The sequence below is a fragment of the Peromyscus californicus genome, unplaced genomic scaffold (assembly GCF_007827085.1).
Source record: "Peromyscus californicus insignis strain IS unplaced genomic scaffold, ASM782708v3 Scaffold_7__1_contigs__length_154581171, whole genome shotgun sequence".
Classification (NCBI taxonomy): Eukaryota; Metazoa; Chordata; class Mammalia; order Rodentia; family Cricetidae; genus Peromyscus; species Peromyscus californicus.
The window spans coordinates 19,313,475-19,336,340 of record NW_026294595.1 but is presented as its reverse complement, the minus strand read 5'-3'; the positions used below and the strand labels follow the sequence as shown (position 1 = coordinate 19,336,340).

General features: G+C 37.6%; 1 protein-coding gene across 5 annotated transcripts in view; it reads left to right on the top strand.

Annotated features, from left to right (window-relative positions):
* The window catches only part of Lrp1b (LDL receptor related protein 1B), a 1,950,932-nt gene that overhangs the window by 1,430,265 nt on the left and 497,801 nt on the right, over positions 1–22,866 (top strand). For all 5 annotated transcript variants that reach the window (XM_052726598.1, XM_052726596.1, XM_052726595.1 and 2 more), the window contains one exon: positions 199–570. In XM_052726598.1, coding sequence (XP_052582558.1) covers positions 199–570 — 372 coding nt within the window. The remainder of the gene's footprint in view (positions 1–198; positions 571–22,866) is intronic.

The window sequence follows — 22,866 nt, the reverse complement described above, 5'->3', positions numbered from 1 at the left end:
CTTTGAATATATATATATTCAAGAAACTAGAATTTTTGATTTAAAAATTTATTATTGTTTTAATTTAATTTTTATTGACCAATCTTTAAAAATAAAATTATACTTAAAGTTTAACTGCAATGTTTATATTAGAGATAGGATAAACTTGTTCAAACATTGAAAAAATTGTTATGTGTTTGGGTGTTTTCTCTTTCTCAGGTACCAATGTCTGTGCCAAAGAAAACGGTGGTTGTAAGCAACTCTGTCTTTATCGAGGGAATTCCAGGAGAACCTGTGCCTGTGCCCATGGCTATTTGGCTGGGGATGGAGTAACTTGTCTAAGGCATGAGGGCTATTTGCTATATTCAGGAAGAACAATATTAAAAAGCATACATCTTTCTGATGAAACCAACTTAAATTCCCCAGTAAGGCCCTATGAGAACCCACATTATTTCAAGAATATCATAGCCCTGGCCTTTGACTACAATCAAAGAAAAGAAGGTACCAATCGGATCTTTTACAGTGATGCGCACTTCGGAAATATACAGCTTATTAAAGATAACTGGGAAGATAGACAAGTAATTGTTGAAAGTAAGTACAAACTTTAAATTGTTTGTGTGTCACTTCAGTTTAGGGGGGAAAAAGCACTGGTATGTGCATGGAGCAGTTGTACTCCCACAGTTCATGCTCAAGAATGACTAGGATGATATCATCCATCAATTCCCCAGTGTCAAAGCAGCAAGTAACCACATGTGCTTTAAACAGTGGCTTTAATCATATCTGCAGTGTTTTATCATAACATTTGCTGTATACAAGAATTGTGATACTGGTAATATGTCAGTACAAAAATATTTTAATTGTGGGTGAAATAGTAGCATTAAAGTATCTCTAATGATTTTCAGTTAATCATATTTTCTGAAACATTATCTAACATCAATGTGTGGATGTATGAGGGCATGCTGAAGAGGTGATTTGACTTCAAGATTCATTTCAGTGGAAAGAGAGCTTTTCTAGCAAGCACAAGGCTCTAAGTTGTAAAACAAACAAAAATCATGGAAAAGAAAGAAATCACTGTAACTATTTAAGCTTTGTGGTTTGGTCAGTGTTAATTATCTACATCATTTACAGACACCCCTTTCCTGTCATCCAACATTCACAGACAACAACATCTTCATGCACGCTCGGCTGTGACGTTGCGATTTCTGTTTCTTTTCTGCCACTTCTATTCACAGTGCTGAACCAGTCTTTGTATTCCAGTTTTTAAACTGCAATATTAAACCTATATTTATAATACACATGGGAGGTAATACAGGTTTAAACATGAAACGTGTGCCTCACCAATGTCAATGCCATCTCATCCAGAGCTGAAAACTACCATTTCCTGTAGATGTTTTTGTAGCCTATATATCATCATCCTTAATTATAAAACAAGATTATTGATCAACGTGTCAGACACCTAGCTGACCATAGTGACATATTGCAAACATTTATTTCAGCCCACAAATCTGTTTTATTCTTTGCAAGCATATGCCCAATTTTGCACTCAATGTACATTGTTTTATTTATTTAATTTATTGATCAATGAATTATGTGTCTCATAAATATACTAAATATTACAGTTAATATTTGTTTGTATAAATGTGCTCATTCATAAATGTAAATATTTGTGTAAGATAGAAACCAGGAAGCAAATTTAACTAAACTGAAACCAAGGCACCAAGCCGGTCATTTGTATTTTATTTTTTATAGGTGACTGAACACAAATGTCCTATCAATTTATATCTTTACCCACTGTCTATGAAAAGGATTATTTTCTCAAAGCTTTTCCAATAATACTTTTCTAATTTTTATTAGTTTATGGAAATCTAATAATCAAAATTACTTCCTTATATTAATACTCATTTGCACGACAACAATAAGAGCCAGCGTCTACTATGTTCAGTTTTTTAAATCAGTTCAGGTATTCAGTTTACAAGCACAAGGTCACAATTTTTATTGTGTAGGTTGCTATATTTATTAGTAACTTCACAGCAATTTGTATATTTGTGGCCCAAGACATTTTGGCTTCTCTCCCCCCCACCCCTCTCTCTTGTGTGTGTGTGTGTGTGTGTGTGTGTGTGTGTGTGTGTGTGTGTGTGTGTGTATGTGTGTGTGTGTATGTAACAACTATGCAACTGTACTAATAATGAGATTAACACTCATTGACACTCATTGATTCTTTGGGTATGTCTGTATGAGGTTTACATTTATATCACTTTTCAATTTGTCATTTCCAACTCAGATAGAAATCATCATTGCAAGTGTTCATATTGAACCACAGCCTATTAATTAGCTTATTCATCATGTACAATTTAGGCACCCTGGAAGTAAAAGATGAATGTCTGTTCAGAGGTCTTTAGAATGAAGTTTAATGAAGAAATCTGCAAGCAAACAATCATTGTAATACAGTAGACCTACAAGATACCTGGGGCCTTTAGAGAATAAACAATAGACCTGGTGAAGAATCTCATGAAAGTTTTAAAAGGTGATGCTGTGCAGAACTGAGTTAAGGACATTGCCTGGGTAGATAGGAACCATCAGTTGAGTGGGCCAGGTGGTGGGAGAGAGAGGAAATGCATGATGCTATGCCTGTACTTCTCACAGTGTGAATCCCTAGGGATCCCAAGTGTACTATTGAGAGCAGATGAGAACAAAACCATTCTCAAATACCTAAATGTTCTAATATCTGTCTTTTTCTTAGAGCTCACCTTTGTTCTGAGGTTATAAAGGCTGTAATAGCACTTTAGCTTCCACTTACACAGTGTGTCCTGCTATACTGGAGGTCACTGTACTTTTCACTGTAACTTTTTTCTTTTTTTTTTTTGGTTTTTCGAGACAGGGTTTCCCTGTGTAGCTTTGTGCCTTTCCTGGAACTCACTCTGTAGCCCAGGCTGGCCTCAAACTCACAAAGATCTGCCTGCCTCTGCCTCCCAAGTGCTGGGATTAAAGGCGTGTGCCACCACTGCCTGGTTAAAGACTTTTTTTTTACTTTATTATTTATTTATTTATTTTTTTATTTCAGGGCTGAGGACCGAACCCAGGGCCTTGTGCTCTCTAGGCAAGCGCTCTACCACTGAGCTAAATCCCCAACCCGTTCACTGTAACTTATGTGGAGAAAAACGGCTAGCTTTACTTAAGCAAAACATTTTAAGAAAAGGTAGCATTAGGTTTTGTTTGTTTGTTTTTTTTAATCAAATCTTGATCCTTTAATAATGACCTCTTGAGTATTTTGTATGATGAAAGAGACAATATACACAAGGCATTTAGGTTGTCATCTGAAGGAAGCCAGGCATTTCATTGCATCAGCTGGCACTTTCCCCAAGAGGTACCACATACACTCCCATAGAGGAATAGCGTGGCAGTAATGGTGCACACCTGGGTGTGTGGCAGATATTTTCTAGGGAATATGGATGACACTGTCACTGTGATATTTGCTGAAAATAGTATTTTAAAATGAAGTGAAATGAGTTATTTTTAAAAGCACTTATTCATGACAATAACTTGACAGGTTCCCAACTCTTTTGAGCCTTTTCTGGGGAGGTGTATGATTTCCAAGGTCTGTGAGTTCATGGCACAGACTAATGGAGTTCTCAACCTTGGAAGGAATGTGTAATCAGGGAAGCAATATTTTGCAAATGAAAAGGATAAGTGATCCATTCAAAGCAAGGGATAGGCCAATATATTTTAATGTAATGTGTTATGGAAAGTCCAACACCATGGTTTCAGATTCTGTACCACTCTTACCCACAGCTTTCCTTGTCCTGTGCTGCCTAGTATGCAAGAATCCACAGTTACCAGAAAATTTTATATTATCCCTTCCAAACCATGGAATAGCTGCAATTAAATGAAGACATCATGACAGATAAGAGAATCCAGCCATCTTGTAGGATGCTAGGGAGTTAGCAAATCTGTGAATTTATAAAACAGAGTTTTTTTTCATTACGATTAAACATAGCTATCTTCCTTAGGATGTCTTATTTATGCTATAATACATATTGATTTATTATTCTAGACTATGACAATATTGATAAATATTCACAGCAAACTTTTATATTTACACTTTAATCTAGTAACTAGCTCTAGACAATAACCACAGACCTAGAGCCTTCTGGAGTCTTTAATGACAACTGATAGTTTAAAGATCATTATTTAAGAAACATTGAAAACATTCTCGAGGTCTAAGAACTCAAAAAGATTTTGGTTTAAAGAAATTGAAAAGAAGTAATTTAGTAAGATTAAAATACAGATTTTATGGCACAAATGGATGAGAGATGTAAGGAGGATAGTAGAGTGATTCTGATATTAGAGAACTTTGCAAAGGTAAGGGGCTTTAAAAATGAGTTTCATTAAGATGCGGTATACATACCATAGTATTCATCAATTTAAACTGTCCATCTTAATGATTATTAGTGTATTGTATAATCAATTTTTGAAGTTGTGATATGAATGTGTATTTGCTTATGTGAATGTGCCACAATAATACTTTTTATTTTACTTTCTATGTTGTAATTATTAGTTTGTTTATTGTGTTCGTGTGTACATTGATGCATATTTCGTGATGATTTTGTGGAGGTCAGAGAACAAAATGTGAGAGGTGGTTATCTCCTCCGCCATGTGGTCCCTTGGAAGAGCACTCAGGTTGTGAGGCTCGGTAGTCACTAAGCCCACTATAGTTTAGTTTTATCTATGTAACTAATCACCATTAATTACACGCACAATTGTGGCACCTGTGGCAACTCCAAATCTGAGGCTTTTCTTCACTCCAAGTGGAACTTTTTTTAATAAAGCAACTCCTTTTTTTTTTTCGATTTTCTCGTAACTAATAATTTACATTCTGTCTGTATGTGTTTGCCAATCCTGGATACTTCACGTAAATCAAATCCTAAAATATTTATCCTTAGTTTATATCTGTTTTCATGTGGCATCATGTATCTAATGTGCATTCACACAGCAGCATGTACTGTGAGTTTCTTCCTTTCATGGCTGAATAATGTCTAGTTGTAAGTGTTCATCACACTGCAGGTACCCCTTCATTTGTTCTCAGACACTTAGATTGTACTATCAATAACCTCAGAATCCAGTTCTGAATTCTATCTTCAGGGTTCAGGTTGGATGCTAGAGCAAGGGAAAGGAACTTAGAGATCTGAGGGTGAATGAACTCTCTCACATGAGTGCTGTGGGATGTTCAGTATGGCAAATGTGTTGCTGATCAGTCAATAAATAAAACACTGATTGGCCATTGGCTAGGCAGGAAGTGTAGGTGGGACAAGGAGGAGAATAAAGCTGGGAAGTGGAAGGCTGAGTCAGAGAGACACTGCCAGCCGCCACCATGACAAACAGCATGTGAAGATAAGCCACGAGCCATGTGGCAAGGTATAGATTAATGGAAATGGATTAATTTAAGCTATAAGAACAGTTAGCAAGAAGCCTGCCACTGCCATACAGTTTGTAACCAATATAAGTCTCTGTGTTTACTTGGTTGGGTCTGAGTGGCTGTGGGACTAGCAGGTGAGAGAGATTTACCCTGACTGTGGGCCAGGCAGGAAAACTTTAGCTACAAACATGAGTGCTGTTCCAAACATGTCTCTTTATTCTTCTACTTTTCTTGTCCTGATTTTCTATAATTTCTTTTTTTGTTGCTGTTTTTGTTGTTTTTTTCAAGACAAGGTTTCTCTGTGTAGTTTTTGGTGCCTGTCCTGGATCTCACTCTGTAGACCAGGCTGGCCTTGAACTCACAGAGACCCACCTAGCTCTGCCTCCCAAGTGCTGGGATTAAAGGTGTGTGCCACCACCACCCTGCTTCTATAATTTCTTATCTCTAATTCTCTTTTCTAATCCTCTTGCTTCTCCTCCTCTAGCCTAAAAATTCTCTTTTTACAGGAGGCTTGAAACAATTAAAAAAAATTTACAAGAGTTACCTCTCAATGGTCAAAAGCACATTCCTAGGGTAAGCAATAAGGGGCCAAACCCTTTACCATGGCAACACAAGGTTTCATGATTTCAGGACAAGAAGGAGGAGGCCCAGTGCCCAGTGCAACAAGCTTTGAGACAAAGCCCTTTATCAGCAGACTTGGCAAGTGAAGAACTGGCATGCTTTTTTTTCTTTTTCTTTTCTTTTTTTTTTAATTATTAAGAAATTTTCTGTTCATTTTATATACCAACAATAGATGCCCCTCTCATCACTCTTCCTGCCCCCCAGCCTTCCCCTATTCCTACCTCCTCCAAGGCAAGGACTACCATGAGGAGTCAGCAGAGCCTGGTACATTCAGCTGAGGCAGGTCCAAGCTCCTCCCCCTGAACCAAGGTTGTGTAAGAAGTTCCATCATCTTTGTGAGGTACTGGGATCCAAAAAGCCCACTTATGCACTTGGGATGGATCTTGATCCTACTGCCAGGGGCCCATTAAACAGGTCAAGCTAAACAACTGTCTCACCTATGCAGAGGGCCTAGTCCAGTCCCATGGAGGCTCCACAGCTATTGATCCACAGTTCATGAGTACCAACTAGTTTGGTTTGGTTGTCTCTGTAGTTTTTCCCATCATGATCTTGATGCCTCTTGCTCTTAGAATCTCTCTTCCCTCTTGACTGGCCTCCTGGAGCTCGACCTAGTGCTTGGCTGTGGATCTCTGCATCTGCTTCCATCAGTTACTGGAGAAAGGCTCGATGATGACAGTTAGGGTAATCACCAATCGAATTACCAGAGTAGGTCAGTTCAGGCACATTCTCCACTATTGCCAGTAGTCTAAGCTGGGGTCATCTTTGTGGATTACTGGGAACTTCCCTAGCACCCTGTTTCTACTGTTCCCTTGATGTCTCTATCATGGTATCTCTTTCCTTGCTCTCCCACTCTGTCCTCATTCCTTTATGTTCTCATCCCCCATCCCCTACTCTCCATTGCCTCCCTCACCCCCAGTTTGCTCATGGAGATCTCATCTATTTCCCCTTCCCAGGGTTATTCATGCATTCCTCTTAGGGTTCTCCTTTTTAACTAGCTTTTCTGGAGCTATGGGATGTAGTCTAGTCATCCTTTGTTTTACATCTAGTATCCTCCTATGAGTGAGTACATACCATGTTTGTTCTTCTGAGTCTGGGTTACCTCACTCAGGCTCATATTTTCTAGTTCTATCCATTTGCCTGCAAATTTCCTGGCATGCTTTTCTTGGGGTGCTTTATGTGGATAACCTAGATTGGACACCTGAAACTGACCTTGTATGTAAGTGTAATGTTTTAAACTTATGACCTATATACAAAGCCCTTTAGTCTAGTTTGAACTTGCTCTGAGGTAAAAATGAACTAAATGTGTGCAGTTAGTCTGAGCAAAAGGAACAAAGCAGGCGTTTAAGTGTCTACAGTCTTTGTGAACAACAGATCCAGTCATGAAGCATATCCTAGCATATTGTCCATACATCAAAATTATACAGCCCAATGAGAAGTCATTTTCCTGACCACCCACAAATACATATGCCCATAAAATTGAGATGTAACCATGAGATTGCATGTACACATTACATGAAAATGCATGGTAATGGGAAGATATAGCTCTTATTGCACAAGTGAAATTACAAATGGAAGCAACCAGTTCTTCAGAGCCCATGGCCCTGCAAGCCCTGCCCTACAGGGTTTCTCCATCAGAGAACCATTTGACTCGTGGGTTGGCATCTGAATTATCAATTGCTTTAAGCTGTCATTGTGTCGTGGCCCCCAATAGCTCATGACAATCGCTCCTGACATTGTGCCCTCCCACTAATTATAAATTATGCCTCAATTGACCATTGATTTGTACCTAACTGAATATTTGTGTTTTATATAAAACATTTAATAATCATTCTATCCAGTAGATGAAGTGAAATACAAACAATTGTTGTAATCTAGATCCATGTTTTAGGAATATCATTTTGCTTGTAATATTTGAGGAAGCGTCTGTATTGTGTCTAAAGTCAGATATGAGCAAGGAGGCTTTACAACACTTCATATCCTAACAAGGTAAACTGAACTAATGTATAATAATCAAAGTGAATGTACAACCAAATCATTCTACTTGTCCTCCATATCAAAACATAAAATACACGGCCATTTTTTGACCACAAGTATCCGTTCACAAATGTAGTGAAGAATTGACACTTAACGGCCAAGTAGTGGAAGGAATCAAGTTGTGGGTTTCAGACGACAGTACAGTTTGACTTCCTGGGAGGTACAAAGAGCCTGTTTCCTGACCAGTGGATGACTGACTCATGAATTTTATTTTTACTGAAAAAACTTTTCATGCAATACATTTTGATCACAATTTTTTCATCCCCCAATTCCTCCCAGATCCTCCCCACTTCCCTACACAGTAAAACTTTGCTTTTTTTCTTTTTTCTTTAAAACAAACAAAAACCAAGAAACACTCACAGGTAAACCCCTATAAAAACCAAGCCAAACCACACAAAACAAAACCCAGGAATCAAAATAAAACAAGCAAAAGACCAATAAAAAAATGCCCTTTGTCAGAGGGTCACAATTGCAAATAGCTTCAAGATCAGTAATGGGAGTAAATGTCTACTTCTCCATCTCAAAACTGGGACCCCCATCTGCATTGAACTTGTGCAGGCCTTGTGTGTGCTGCTACAATCTCCGTGACTTCATATGTACATCAGTTCTATTGTGTTTGGAGGGCACTAATTCTTTAATCGTCAGTCTTCTCTGGCTCTTACAATTTTTCTACCTCTTCTTCTGAATAACTCTCTGAGACTTGATGGGAGGGGTTTGATGAAGGCATCCCATTTAGAATTGTGTGCTCCAAAGTCGCTCACTCTGCTGCTCATTTGTGGGTCTCTGCATTATTCTCCCTAACTGCAAGATGAAGCTTCTTGGATAATGGCTGAGCAAGTCACTGATGTACGGGTATAGTAGTGTAATTTTAGAAATAATTTTGTTGCCATGTTCTTTTTAGAATGCTATTAGTATTAGGTTTTCTCTGAGGCTCATCTAGTCTACAGTTCTTGGTCATTTCAGCAGTGCCATGTATGAGTTCCATCTCATGGGGAAGGCCTTAAATCCAATCAGAAAGTGCTTGGTTTACTCCCATAACATATGTACTACTATTTACCCCACTATATCTACATATGGGTTACTGTTGACGGTTGCAGGGTTTGAAACTGAGAAATATTGATGATTACCTTTCTCCTCTAGTATGTACCTTTAAGTAGAATGAGTATTAGTTAGTAGGGGTGCAGTTTCTAGTTAGGCACCAGTTTGACTTTTCTGTGTTCAATGATATAAGTGAGTGTTGCCTTCGGAAATAAGCCTAATCACCAGGTTTTATAGACTAACCAATAGCATTGGCAATAAGCTGTGATGTTTGGGAATTTTAATTTTAATTTGGCAACCAACTCATCAAGATACGATAAAACTGGTTGGCTAAGAAGCCTAGTTTAAGCATTGTCTCTCTTATTTATTGGTGACTCTGCTTAGACTCATTCCATTTTTGTATATATTTTAGGAAGCTTCTACTTGTAGTAGTTTTCTGTATGGTTTTTCAAATGGCGTTTAGTGTTAGCTGTCCCTCCACATATTTTCTTCATCACCTTTCTCTCTCATCATTTTTCATATTTAATCCTCCTATCCTAGTCTGCTTTGTTAACAATATATTCTATTTTCCCTTCTTTGGGAGATCTTCTTCTTCCATACCTAGCACCGGTGGTTATTTGTATTGTAGTACACATATCAAAGGACCAAAAGCTAACATCCAAATATAAGAGAAAATATACAGTATTTGTCTCTTTGGGTCTGGGTTACCTCACCTGGGATGACTTTTCTTCTAGCTCTATCCATTTATGTAAAAATTCTATAATGTACTTTTTCTTTTTATGTTAATAAAAAGTAGACATCCTTTATGTTAATAAGCAAAATAATTGACAACAAAACCAACAACCATAAATGTAGAATAGCAACTAAATCAAACTTCAGCTGGTTTTCATGAATGTACCTAAGGTATATGCTTCTACTTTATGGGGTTTACTTAGGTACATGACTGTGCATTTTGGTACACGCACGTGCGCACGCACACGTACACACACACACGCACACACACACACACACACACACACACACACACACAAAACCCCAAACAAAAAACAAACAAAAAGAATTCGAAAGCACTATGGAGCAGAAACCATGAAGAATTTGTCATTATGCCATCCCCAAATGCTCCTTTTCCCCCCTTCTTTGCTTCTGTGTCTTCCATGGCTCCGGATCCAGCAGAATTTGTCAAAGTCCCAAATTTGTCCTTCCTTTATCAAGCTTCTCATCATCCTCAGACTCTCTAGAGATGAAAGGGACATTCTGCGTCTAGCTGCCTGAGCAGACTTCTTACTTGACAAGCTTACAGGAATATTGAATCATGCTCCCTTCTTCTGTACTCTTTCAGTAATTTTATCTCAGATGTAATTTTTACTACCTTGTTTTCTGATGCCACACCAACAGTGTTTTCAAGAGACTCTCCCTATTCATGAGGACTCTGTGGACTTTGGTCCTCCCTCTCTTAAATCTCCTAATATGTCTGCTTTATTTGCATCCTCTTCAGTTTGTAAACAAGTTTGGCCTTCAAATTGAGGCAATTCTTCTGCCTAGCCTACAAGTGCAAGGATTAAAAGGGTGAGACCAAATGACGATCTCTAAAAGATTCCTACACGTGGTTAATTCAGATTTTATGTCACTAATGACTATGTTCTTCCACATATGCCTGGAGCCTGTTGATAAGATCCTGTTTTATTCTCTTAGCCTTTAAAGCATGAGCAAGATATTCTACTTCAGTTCAGCAAATTGGAAGTATTTTGGTCATTGAAGTAGACATCCTTGAGCTTGTGAACCTGTGCCGACTCCATCTCCATTCCACTGTGCCTCAAGTGTTATCAAGAAATCCATCGAGCTCTTTTAGAACTTACAGTTGTAAAATTATTTCTTGATGGCACTCTTAACTTCCCCATGTCTGTTGTAAAGTCCCCTTTTCATCTCTAATTTCATTACTTTGAATCTTCTCTCTCCATCTTTGGTTGCTTTAGCGAAATATGTGTCAATCTTTGCAATTTTCTCAAAGAGCCAACTTTTCAGTTATTGATTCTTTGTATGTTTTTGTTGTGGCTGTTTGTTAGTTTGTATTTCTTTATTTAAACACTGAGTTTATTTCCTCCCATTACTTTTTTAGAGTGTTATCTCTTCTTGTTTTTCTAGAGTTTTCAGATGTGTTGCTAGGTTACTTATAGAAGATCTATTTGATTTTCTGATGTAAGCACTTCCTTCTTTGACTTGCCTTTATCATGTCCCATTAACTTAGATATGTTGGGTTTTCATTTTAATTGTATTCTAAAAAGATTTTAGTTTTCTTCTTGATTCCTGTCTTATTTCAATTTTTCATTCATTTGTGGGTTGCTAAATTTCAATGAGTTAATATACAATTTGTTCTTTTTGTTGTTGATACCCAGCTTTAATCCATGGTTGACAAATAGGATTCAGGGTGTTATTTCAGTTTAATTATGTCCATTGAGAATTATTTGTATCTAAGTATGTGATCAGTTTTGTAGAAAGTTCCATGAAATGCTGAGAAAGTAGAAAGTATATTATCTGGTGTTTGAGTTCTGTAGATACGTGCTAGGTTCATTTATTTAACTCCAACATTTCTCTATTTAGTTTTTGTCAGAATGGCACATCTGTTGGTGAGAGTTGGGTATGAAGGCATCCCCAATCATGGTGTGAGATTAAATATGTGATTTTAGCTCCAGTATAGTTTTTTTTTTTTTTTTTACGAACATGGGTGCCCTTGTATTTGGTTGGTGCATAAATGTTTAGGATTTCAATAACATATTAATGGACTTTTCTTTTAATGAGTATTTAGTGTCCTTCCTTATCTCCTCTTGTTAGTTTGGTTTGGTCTATTTTTCAGATATTAAAATAGCTACACTTTTCTTTTCCTGGTTCCATTGCTTGGAATATTTTTTATAATGATGATGTCTATTCTTTATGGTGAGGTGTGTTTCTTGGATGCAGCAGAAAGAAGGATCCTGTTTATTAGTCTAAACTGCTAGTCTAAATAATTTTATTTTGAAAACTGAAGTTATCCTTTAATAATATTTATGGATTTCTTTTATTTTGTTGTTATGGTGTAGGATATTTCCTCCTCTTCTGATTTATTCTTCTGGGATTATTTATTCCCTGTGTCTTCTTGGGCATGAATATCTTCTTCAGATTGAAATATTCCTTCTAGTGCCTGTGTAGAGCTGGTTTGGTAGACAGAAATTGTTTAAATGTAGTATTATCATGGAATGTTTATCTTTTTTAGTAGATTGTGATTGATAGTTTTGTTTGATACAGTAGTATGATCTGGCATCTGCAGTCTCTCACAGTGTGTAGAACATTCATGCAGTAAGTTCTGGCTTTGAAAATCTCCATTGTGAGGTTAGGTGTTATCTAGTTGTGTTAGTTGACCCCTACCCCCATTCAGCTTTAATATGCTTTCCTTGCTCTGTATATTTAGTGTTCTGATTATTATATGTTATGGGGTATTTCTTTTCTGGTCCTTTCTACTTGGCATTCTGTATGTTTATTATACCTTACTAGGTACCTGCTTTAGATTGTGAATGTTTTCTTTTACAATTCTATTAAGCATATTTTCTGTTTATTTGACCTGGGTTTCTTCTCCTTCCTATATCCCTATTATTAATGGATTTGTTCCAGAAACCCTGGATGTTTTGTGCCTGGATATTTAGATTCCACATTTTCTTTGAACAAGCTTTCCATCTCTTCTGCCTTGTCTTCACCACCTGAGATGTTCTGTTCTATGTCTTATAATATGTTGGTGAGGATTGCCTTTGAGGTTTTTGTTTGACATCCTGAAGTTTTTTTTTTCCAGTTTTATTTTGGATTTCTTTAGTGATTCTATTTCTTTATTAAATTCTACTTTTTTTGCTTTCAGTGTTTTGATTATTTCATTCAACAGTTTGTGTTTTCTTGGGCTTCATAAGCCTCTTTAAAGGACCTTGCATATAGTCACAATTGCTATTCTGAAGTCCTTATCTTGTGCCTCAGCTTATTGCATTTCTTAGGGCCTATTGCAGCATGGTTGCTAGATTCTGGTGGAGGCATGTTGTTTTGGCTTATCCATGTTTGTATTTATTCACAGGGATCTATATAGGAGGAGTTATTTTTTTAATCAGGACCTGCCTTCCAGATCCCATATAAACACACAGAGACTTATTATTAATTATAAATGCTTGGGCAATAGCTTGGGCTTGTTACTAACTAGCTCTTACATCTTAAATTGACCCATATTTCTTATCTATGCTCTACCACATGGAGGTACCTTTTTTCAGCATAACATGTCCATCTCCTGCTTCCTCTGCTTCTGGCTGGTGTCTCCTGTGCCTCTCTGCCCTACTTCTCCCCAGTGTCCTTTCTACCCCCCAAATCCTGCCTAGCTATTGGCCGTTCAACTTTTTATTTAAACCAATTGAGTGATAAATCTTCACTGTGTACAAAAGATTATTCCACAGTTTCTAGGCATCTGGAGTTATGAAGTTTGAAGTGTTTCTTTTGTTGACATCTGGTGCTGTCTTTGTTAGATGTATAGTTGGATCTTTGGTTTCTGTTGACCCCTCTTGATCCTAGGCAAGTATTGTAGCTGTGGGTTATCTGATAGAGAGTGCTGCTATGGGTCACAAGTGACAGAAGGGAATGGAGATGGGTTAGGAGGAAAGGATGAGAGGGCCTGAGAGAATGGTCTAATGGGACTGATACCAGGGAGGATAGTGAAAATTGTCTGAGTCTCAGCCCAGTTTAGACACTGAAGAACACTTGTAGAAAGTGTTTCTGTGGATTGACAGCTGATAGAAAAGAATAACGATGGGCTAGAAGAGAAGGCCAACAATGTCTGTGGGAAAGAGCAGAGCTGGGTCCACAAGAAGAGGTAGGGTATTAGGAGGGGATCCTGCAGTTAGGCTGCAGTAGGACAAATGATCAGTCTGGAGAGACAGGAAAGAAAGGGCTAGGGGTGACCCTATGTTGCCACCAAGAGTTGAGATGCTCATGGAATGGAGGTGCTATGGGAGGAGTGTCTTTAGTGAGAGGCTGCTGCAGGACAAAGATAAGTCTAGAGAGATTATACTGGAGGGAAGGAAGGCTAGTGAAAATGGCCACTTGAGTCCCAGCCCAATGTAGACACTGGGACTACCTGGTAGAAAGTATTTCTGTGGATTGTCAGCTGACACAAAGGAATAGAGTGGGAAATTTCAGTGGGAATAAGCTAAGCTAAGGTGTAGGTCCATAATTTCTTCTATAAAAAAATTATAAATTATCAGAAGTTTTATTCAAAAATATTTTTTGCTGTATTTGTTGATTATTTAGAATAATTACCTTTGTTTTAAATTATTTTACCATGTATAATATAATGGTTGCCTGGTCAAAAATAGTTAATATTATTATAGATATGCATTCATATATTAAGGTGTGATGGAATAATGAATTAAGTTTAGTATGAGTCTAATTTACAAAAACATTTTTGATATATTCTCCTTACCAATCCTACCACCAATAAATTGCTAATTTGTTTAAACATTACAATTTAGCATTGGAGGCTTTGGAAGAATTTATAGTTTGAGTTACCTTATTGCAAAATAAAATAATAAAATAAACATAAATTTAAGGCCAAGAGACCCTGGCACATGTACAGTGTATACAATTAACGTGTGCCTTTTCTCTGCTTAAATCTGGTATTGTGTTACCTTTTGCTATACCTTCCTCTAGCTGACAAATGATTAGTTTCAGGAAATTTGAATCAATCTTCTAATTTTTTTAAATGCATATTTTTTTTTTTTTGTCTGCACATGAGAGATCACAAAGCACAGTGCAGGTGTGGCGATCAGGGAACAACTTTCAGGACTCAACTTTTTCCTTCTGTGATGTGTATTCCACGGCTCCAACTCAGGTCATCAGGCTTGCTGGAAAGCCTATCAGGCCAGCCAAAGCTTCAAAGGGAGACATTATCTCAAGCAAGCAAACAACTTCCACCACCAACACCATAATAATAATAATTTTTAAAAAACATCAGAGTTCTAAACAATTCTCCAAATCAGAATCAGGTTTAGAATTTCATATAGTTGAGTATGAAATATGGTGGGCTCTCACCTCACACTTTCCAATTCTCACAGAAAGTTATTCTATAAGCTTTAAAGAAGCCATAACAAGAGTTATTAAATATAATTCAGTATTTATTAAGTGCTTACAATATTCTTAATTATGGGACAATAAAGATGCAATGTCTAGTCTTACTCTGGAAATCCATGGTAAAGAAAAAGAAAAGTAAAATTATATATGTATATATATATATATATATATATATATATATATGTGTGTGTGTGTGTGTGTGTGTGTGTGTGTGTATAGTTTTCATATAGGGTAATTGACCATGGCTTCCCCTCCCCAACTCCTTGCTAACACATTATTGAGAACACATCCTTTGAATTCATCTCTCACTTTAAAAATATAGAAGTTATTCATATAACATTTAACAATGAATATTAAGAAGAAATTAATAATCTGAAAAAAGAAGACAGAATTTTTCTTGAATAATAATAATAGAAATAAAAATCTGAGACGACAGCTGTGACATTAGATGTCTGAGTACTCTGCTCCAGCTGTAGAATTTCCAGTTGGCAAGGTTTGAACAGGGTTCTTTTAAATCACGGCCCTGCGTATGGCTGTTCCATGGGACAACAAGGCTGAGATGCAGATGAACTACGCATTGTCCACTGTCTGGACCACTGACTCTTGGAAAATCACTAATGCTAGAGGCTCAGGAGCACAGAAATGACCTGTGACTGTAAACTTCTGAAGAAATGGAGTCAGAGCTGGTCATTCATGAAAGAAGTGGCTGCAATTTAAGGGGCAGGGTCAATCAAAAGTAATTACAGAGCATTTGCTAAAACGGTGACTGCTGAAATCCAGGTTAAATAATGTTTACCCAAAAAGTATCTGAACATTCAGCCTCCACAATTCATAGATTCTTTTGTAAAAGATAACATTTTTACTTATTTATTTATTTATTTAATAACAACGACAGTGTCCTACCTGTATGTACACCTGCATTCCAGAAGAGGGCACCAGACCTCATTATAGATGGTTGTGAGGTACCATGTAGTTGCTGGGAATTGAACTCAGGACCTCTGGAAGTGGAGCCAGTGCTCTTAACATCTGAGCCATCCCTCCAGCTCAAAAGATAACTTCTTAAAAGAAGTCTTCAGTGAGGCAATACATACAGAAAAATCTCAAAAACTAAAGAGAGCACTAGACCTCACTATAGACGGTTGTGAGCTACCATGTGGTAGGTGGGAATTGAACTCAGGACCTCTAGAAGTGGAGCCAGTGCTCTTAACATCTGCGCCATCCCTCCAGCCCAAAAGATAACTTCTTGAAAGAAGTCTTCAGTGAGGCAATACATACAGAAAAATCTCAAAAACTAAAGAGAGCACTAGACCTCACTATAGACAGTTGTGAGCTACCATGTGGTTGCTGGGAATTGAACTCAGGACCTCTAGAAGTGGAGCCAGTGCTCTTAACATCTGAGCCATCCCTCCAGCTCAAAAGATAACTTCTTAAAAGAAGTCTTCAGTGAGGCAATACATACAGAAAAATCTCAAAAACTAAAGAGAGCACTAGACCTCACTGTAGATGGTTGTGAGCTACCATGTGGTTGCTGGGAATTGAACTCAGGACCTCTAGAAATGGAGCCAGTGCTCTTAACATCTGCGCCATCCCTCCAGCCCAAAAGATAACTTCTTGAAAGAAGTCTTCAGTGAGGCAATACATACAGAAAAATCTCAAAAACTAAAGAGAGCACTAGACCTCACTATAGACGGTTGTGAGCTACCATGTGGTTGCTGGGAATTGAACTCAGGACCTCTAGAAGTGGAGCCAGTGCTCTTAACATCTGCGCCATCCCTCCAGCCCAAAAGATAACTTCTTGAAAGAAGTCTTCAGTGAGGCAATACATACATAAAAATCTCAAAAACTTTAAGGCAGTGCACCAAAGTGACTGAAAAAGAAATTTCCATCAAAGCAACAAAGATTAGTGAAATCACATACACAAATTACGTGCATAAAATCATGTTTTAGAATTACTTGGCAAGAGAGGTTCGTGCTCTGTTAATAGAATGTGCTTGACTGGGATCAAGGAGATCTTGACTGGGGAAGGAGAAGAAAAGACAGCACGAGATTATGTACTTAAGATGACATGAGTTTCTTCTGCTAGTACCACCTGACTCCCCTAGTGTATAAGTAGTCCTGATTCCCACCAGTGGGAGTTGTGGGGCTGTGGTAGTCAGACATTATGTTATTGCTACCAGCTACTCAAGAGAAGCGAGCTAAAGGAGAAAGGCTTTATATTGTCACACAGTCTGTGGTTTCCATCCGTAGTTGCATGTCTATGCCCTTCTGGGCTTGAAGTGAGGCAGTACAACTCGCAATCGGGGTCTGTGGCCCGGGCTGCTCACCTTCCAAAGCAAGCTGTGAAGGAAGGTGCCTGTTCCCAGTTAGACTACGGCTTGTGTAGTTCCTGCTATCTCCCTGAGTACTCAAGATAAATGCTGGCTAGGGGACATCTTATCTTCAATACATAGCAGAGACTAGTAATGACTTACCTTTGATTGAATGCCAATATGAAATAATATTAATAGAAACCCAGAAAATAAGGTGTAGGTACAATTCCCATAGCATGTGTTATGATTGACATGTGGTTTGGATATTTCAAAATTCATTCTGAACTAATTGCCAAGGCTACTTTTGAGGAACTGTGGTTTTTAGGACATAATAGGGCACCGGAAAGATTGGGAGAGATGGTACTTTTTTTCCCGGGGGTGTATATTTTCTTATGAGAATAGATTGTTATAAAGCAATTAGCCATTTGTTGTCTTTTCAGTCTTTCTTTGCTTGACCCTCCACTTTTTCACCTGTTGTGATGCGGTAAAGACTGCTCCCAGGCTCTTGGACCTTCCCCCTTCCAGATCTATGAGCTGAAACAAAACAAAACAAACAAAAAACAAACAAATAGACACAAAATCTAACCAAATATGACAACAGAAAAAAGAAAAATCACAACTGCTCTCCACTACTAATCACGCTTCTTTGGGCACTCTGCGATTGCCAGAAAATGGAATATAGCATGAAGTGAGACAACCCAACTTAATATGAGACTGTTGCCATCTTCCTTTTGGATCTTCACAATGATAGGAACATGTGTAGACTAAGATGAGAACTTAACATTAATCCATGAATGTGTGAAAATATCAAAACTTCACAAGAATATAATACTCTAATTCTGCTCTATTCAAATAACTGGGATTTTAATGAGATAATATGAGAGAAACTTTCTGACCAGGTATATAATACAATCCTGCAGGCTAGGCTGACAAGATGGCTTACATCTAGAAGAGCAAGTATCTGTGAAAGAGCCTGTTGATTGAACCTTTGGTCTGGTAGTTAATGAGGGAAAATGAGGTTAATTCAGTTCCATTCAAAAGGCACCTCCCTCTCTGCCAGTGCTAAACAGGGAACAGAGTTCAGAGGGAAGTTAAATATTGTTTCAAAGTTAGTAATATCAGAAAGGAGATTTCCTAGATTTTCCCCAGTTGGCGTGAACTGTGTATATGTGTGGAGAAGTCAGATTCAGTAGCTGATTAAAACCCTCTTATAAAGAATTCAGGTGATTACTTGAAGATCATGGCATGCTTAACCTACTTTACTATTGAAGTATATATTCAGAATGCAAAGCAGCTCATTGAAAAGTAGAAAATTTAGGATTGATGTCTGTACAGCACAATTTGTCTCCCTGGTGAGCTACTTTGGACAAATGGTCCAGTTAAAAGCTGGGGCATGAGAATATGACATGGTCTCTAATGCAGCATTTTTTCTATGTAATTTGCACATAATGAAATAACGTTAAATCTCACGTTTTCTGACATGTGTTCATGAAATAATATACTTGAATTCAATTTTATTAAGTGTCTAATTTGCTTTAAAAGTTCAACATACTCTTTTCTAACCTGTATTTTGCTTGGTTATCCCATATTCACACTTCACATTTCTATTTTTTGTTAGCTTGTCCTCACACCTACAGTCACTCAGACAGCAATGATTTCAAGCCAGAGAGAAGTATGTCTTCCCAGACTCCTCAGAACAGCCAGCCGCTATCTTTAGTATAATAGACTCCTTTTCTTTACATGGTTCTAGTCTCCCGGTGGCTTGTTGCTGACCACTGTTTGCCTATCCCAGTCCACTACAGATATGTAGAATACTGTGTTAAGTGCTGCTATAAATGCCTCTGGGGGGAATTTGATCCATGCTGTGAATTGCTAAGATGGGGAGCAATAAGGAAATATTCATCAAAAGAAAGAGTTCTACACTTTCTGACAGTCAGAATGGAGCCCTCCTGGAAGTTACAAAGTAGTGGGAAGAATTTTCTCAGCAGAAATAGCCACCACTTAGTAAGATATAGATGTGATGTTAGTTTAAACAGCATTGTTGTGGCTTGCTGTGTTAAAGGAAGGGAGGAAGGTCCTTTGAACCAGGAAGATAAAGGGCTGCATGCTTGCTGCCTGTGATCTCAGTTTTGCTGACAATGATCTCTGGAAAAGGTGAAACAGCTGATTATTTATCCCAACTAATATTTCCAGGTTACTGTGGTCCTGAGAATACCATTAAGACAGCAGTATTTTCCCTACATTTAAATGGTCTGCTGGTTAGTGCTTCTTGGTTTTTCTTAGCTTTATACCAATAGTTCATTTCCCCACAGCTCTAAAAAAGAGCAAAATCCAAAAGGAGGATGTTTATGTTTCTGCTTCTCTCTGGAAGAGCTTCTGGTTTGCAATGGTCATCTCCAAACAATGAGCCTTGCACACCTTTCCTCACTGAAGACATACCCCTACATTCTCAATAAGTGTTCAAGTTTTTGCTGCTTAAAGTATTCCAGTTATAGTAGAGGTAGGCCCTACTATACTGACTTCATTTCTTACTTTTGTTTGAATTAAAAAGAATTTACAAAATATTTTGATCATGTTTTTCTTCTCCTCCAACTCTTCCTAGATCCTCCCCATCTGCCGACCCACTCAACTTTGCTTCTCTATGTCTCTCTCTCTTTCAAAACCAAAAGCAACAAAAAAACGCTAAAATGAAAATCAAAATAAACAAACTAAGAACAAGACAAAATGAGTACAAGTTCCCCAAATCCATGGAGTTTTTATTTATTTTTGTATCTGTGTTATTCAAAATATTCCTGGATGTGGAGCCTGCTGAGAGAGTGGTTTATGTGGCCAGTGACAGCCCATTGGACAAAACTGATCTTCCCCTTTGCCAGAGGTTTCATGGCAAATAGCTTCTTGTTTAGGAGTGGAATCTGTTTTCAGCCTCCACCTCTCAGTGCTACAACACCATCTGACTGGAACCTATGTAGGTCTTGTGCATGCTGCCACAGTTCCTGTGAGTTCATACGTGTGTCAGGCCTCTCGTGCCTGAAGACACTGTTTCACTGGCGTCATCCACCACCTCTGGCTCGCACAGTCTTTGCATCTCTTTTTCTGCATAGAACCCTGAGGCTTGAGGGGAGGGGTTGATGATGACATCCCATTTAGGGCTGAGTGCTCCAAAGTCTCTCACTCTACAACTGTGGAACACGGTGTTAGTTCCCCTCTACTCTAGGATAAGATGTCTCTGCCTCTTAAAATAGTGATACAAGACATCTTGTTTTCCCAAGTCACAGGATTTCTTAAACAATGGCATAAAATTATGCTGTGTGTTATTGTTCAGCTTAATAAGAACTACATTAAAAGTGCTTTTTAATGTAATTACATGAAAAAATAACAGGTTAAACAATAAAGTTAGAAATTAGTATATTGTCTGTATTTATCCTAACTTAATATTTCCTAATCCCTGAGCAGAAAGAATCACGGTGAGCTGTCATGTAGTATAACACTTTTTACCCAATAATATTAATACTTTTTATAGTCTTTAATGTTTAATTATCCTTTTGTTCTTGTCATATTTAATTAAGTTCTCAAATTCTTACTGTCTACCAACCACAAAGTCTACATAGTCTCATTTGAAATAAAATATTAAAAGATTCATGATTTTAAAGAAATAATGTTCTTTTCTTTCACTCATCTCTTTAGCAGAAGGATTTTAATTAGGTGTCAACATTGTAGAAAATACTAAAGTATGATATGAATAAATAAATAAAAACTCCATAGATTTGTGGGGTGTTACTCATTTTTTTCTTCTTTTGTCTTGCTTTTAGTTCATTTGTTTTGATTTTCATTTTAGTGTTTTTGTTGGTTTTGGTTTTGAGAGAGAAATGGAGAGGCATAAAGTTAGTTGCAGATGAGGAGAATCCGGGAGGAGCTGGAGGAGGAGAAAAACATAATCAAAATGTATTGCAAATTTTTTCAATTAGAATAAAAGAAAGAAATGGCATCAATAAATTAGGGCCTGCATCTACTGTAACCATCATTTGACATGATTTGCTATCCTTTAATTTTGGATGTGAATATGTTAATATGTAATTATCATTTACTTATTCTTTCTTTTCTTTTATTCTGTTATTCCCAAATACTTTTGAGCATTTAACAAAGAGATTTATTTTATTTCATGTAGGGTTTTTGTTTGTTTGTTTGTTTGTTTGTCTGATGGTATGTCTGTGCAGCATTTGCATGTCTGTGCCAGTGGAGGCCAGAAGAGGGCAGCAGAGTGCTGGAACTGAAGTTACAGATGGTTGTGACCTGCCATGTGGATGCTGGGAATCAAACCCAGGTCCTCAATGATTAGAAGCACTGGCCATCTCTCCAGCCCCTTGAGAATTTAAACTATACCACTATAGAGGTTTACAATTTAGTATTTATTAGATATTTTCACTTGTATCATAAACAATACAATTTGTAATATAATAACATTGGAGAAACTTTACAATTTTGGAATTATAAGCCACATGTCAAGTATCTTCCTTCTTTGGATACTCATCACTAATGGGGATTTTGTGCAAAACTGCTGGCTGTCCTCATTCAGCAATCTTACTCACTGTGACTTAGCTCCACACAGCTCAACTTTATAAATACGTTGATCATGTGAGTGTCCCAAAATCAATAATGTTAGAAAATTGGGAAACGGCATTTTAAATTTGTGTTCAGATCATGTTTGGGATACACAAATAATAATCTAAATCTGTTCTTGCTCATTGTCGCCACAAAACTTACTATCCAACAACTCGGCATCCCTGCTTTGCCATGCCCCGCCCTCCTCACTGTCCTGGTGTTGGCTCTGTCAGTCCTGCAGACATGGAGAGAGTTGGTAAATCAGCATCCTGTTGCAGTTGAAGTTCCAAGTCTCTGGCATCACTGATGTCCAGATTCCAGTCACCACATCTGTTGTGATATAATGGACTCGAATCTGTACTGAGAGTTTGTTTGAAAAGTAGCATCAATTAACAGTCTGTAAGAGGATTAATTAACACAGTGGCAGTGGGTTATTACCACCTTGTCTGGCACATGAGTGAGGGGAAAGAGCCGTTTCCCTGTAAAGAAAAGGGAGCATGGCTTGAGGTGGACCACTGGAGGATCTGTCTGCTGTTCTAACAAAAGCACAATTGGAACAAATGCTGTCTCCTTTTTACTTTGCTTTGAAAATAGTAGGTGTACTAATTTATTTTAACTTTACCATGCAATTAATATGTAAAACATCACCATATAACATAACTAACAGATTCTTATTCATTTCAAGATGTTAAAATGCAATTGAAATGAGAGTCTTGTACTGGTTCTTCAAGAATCAGTTCTTGCTAT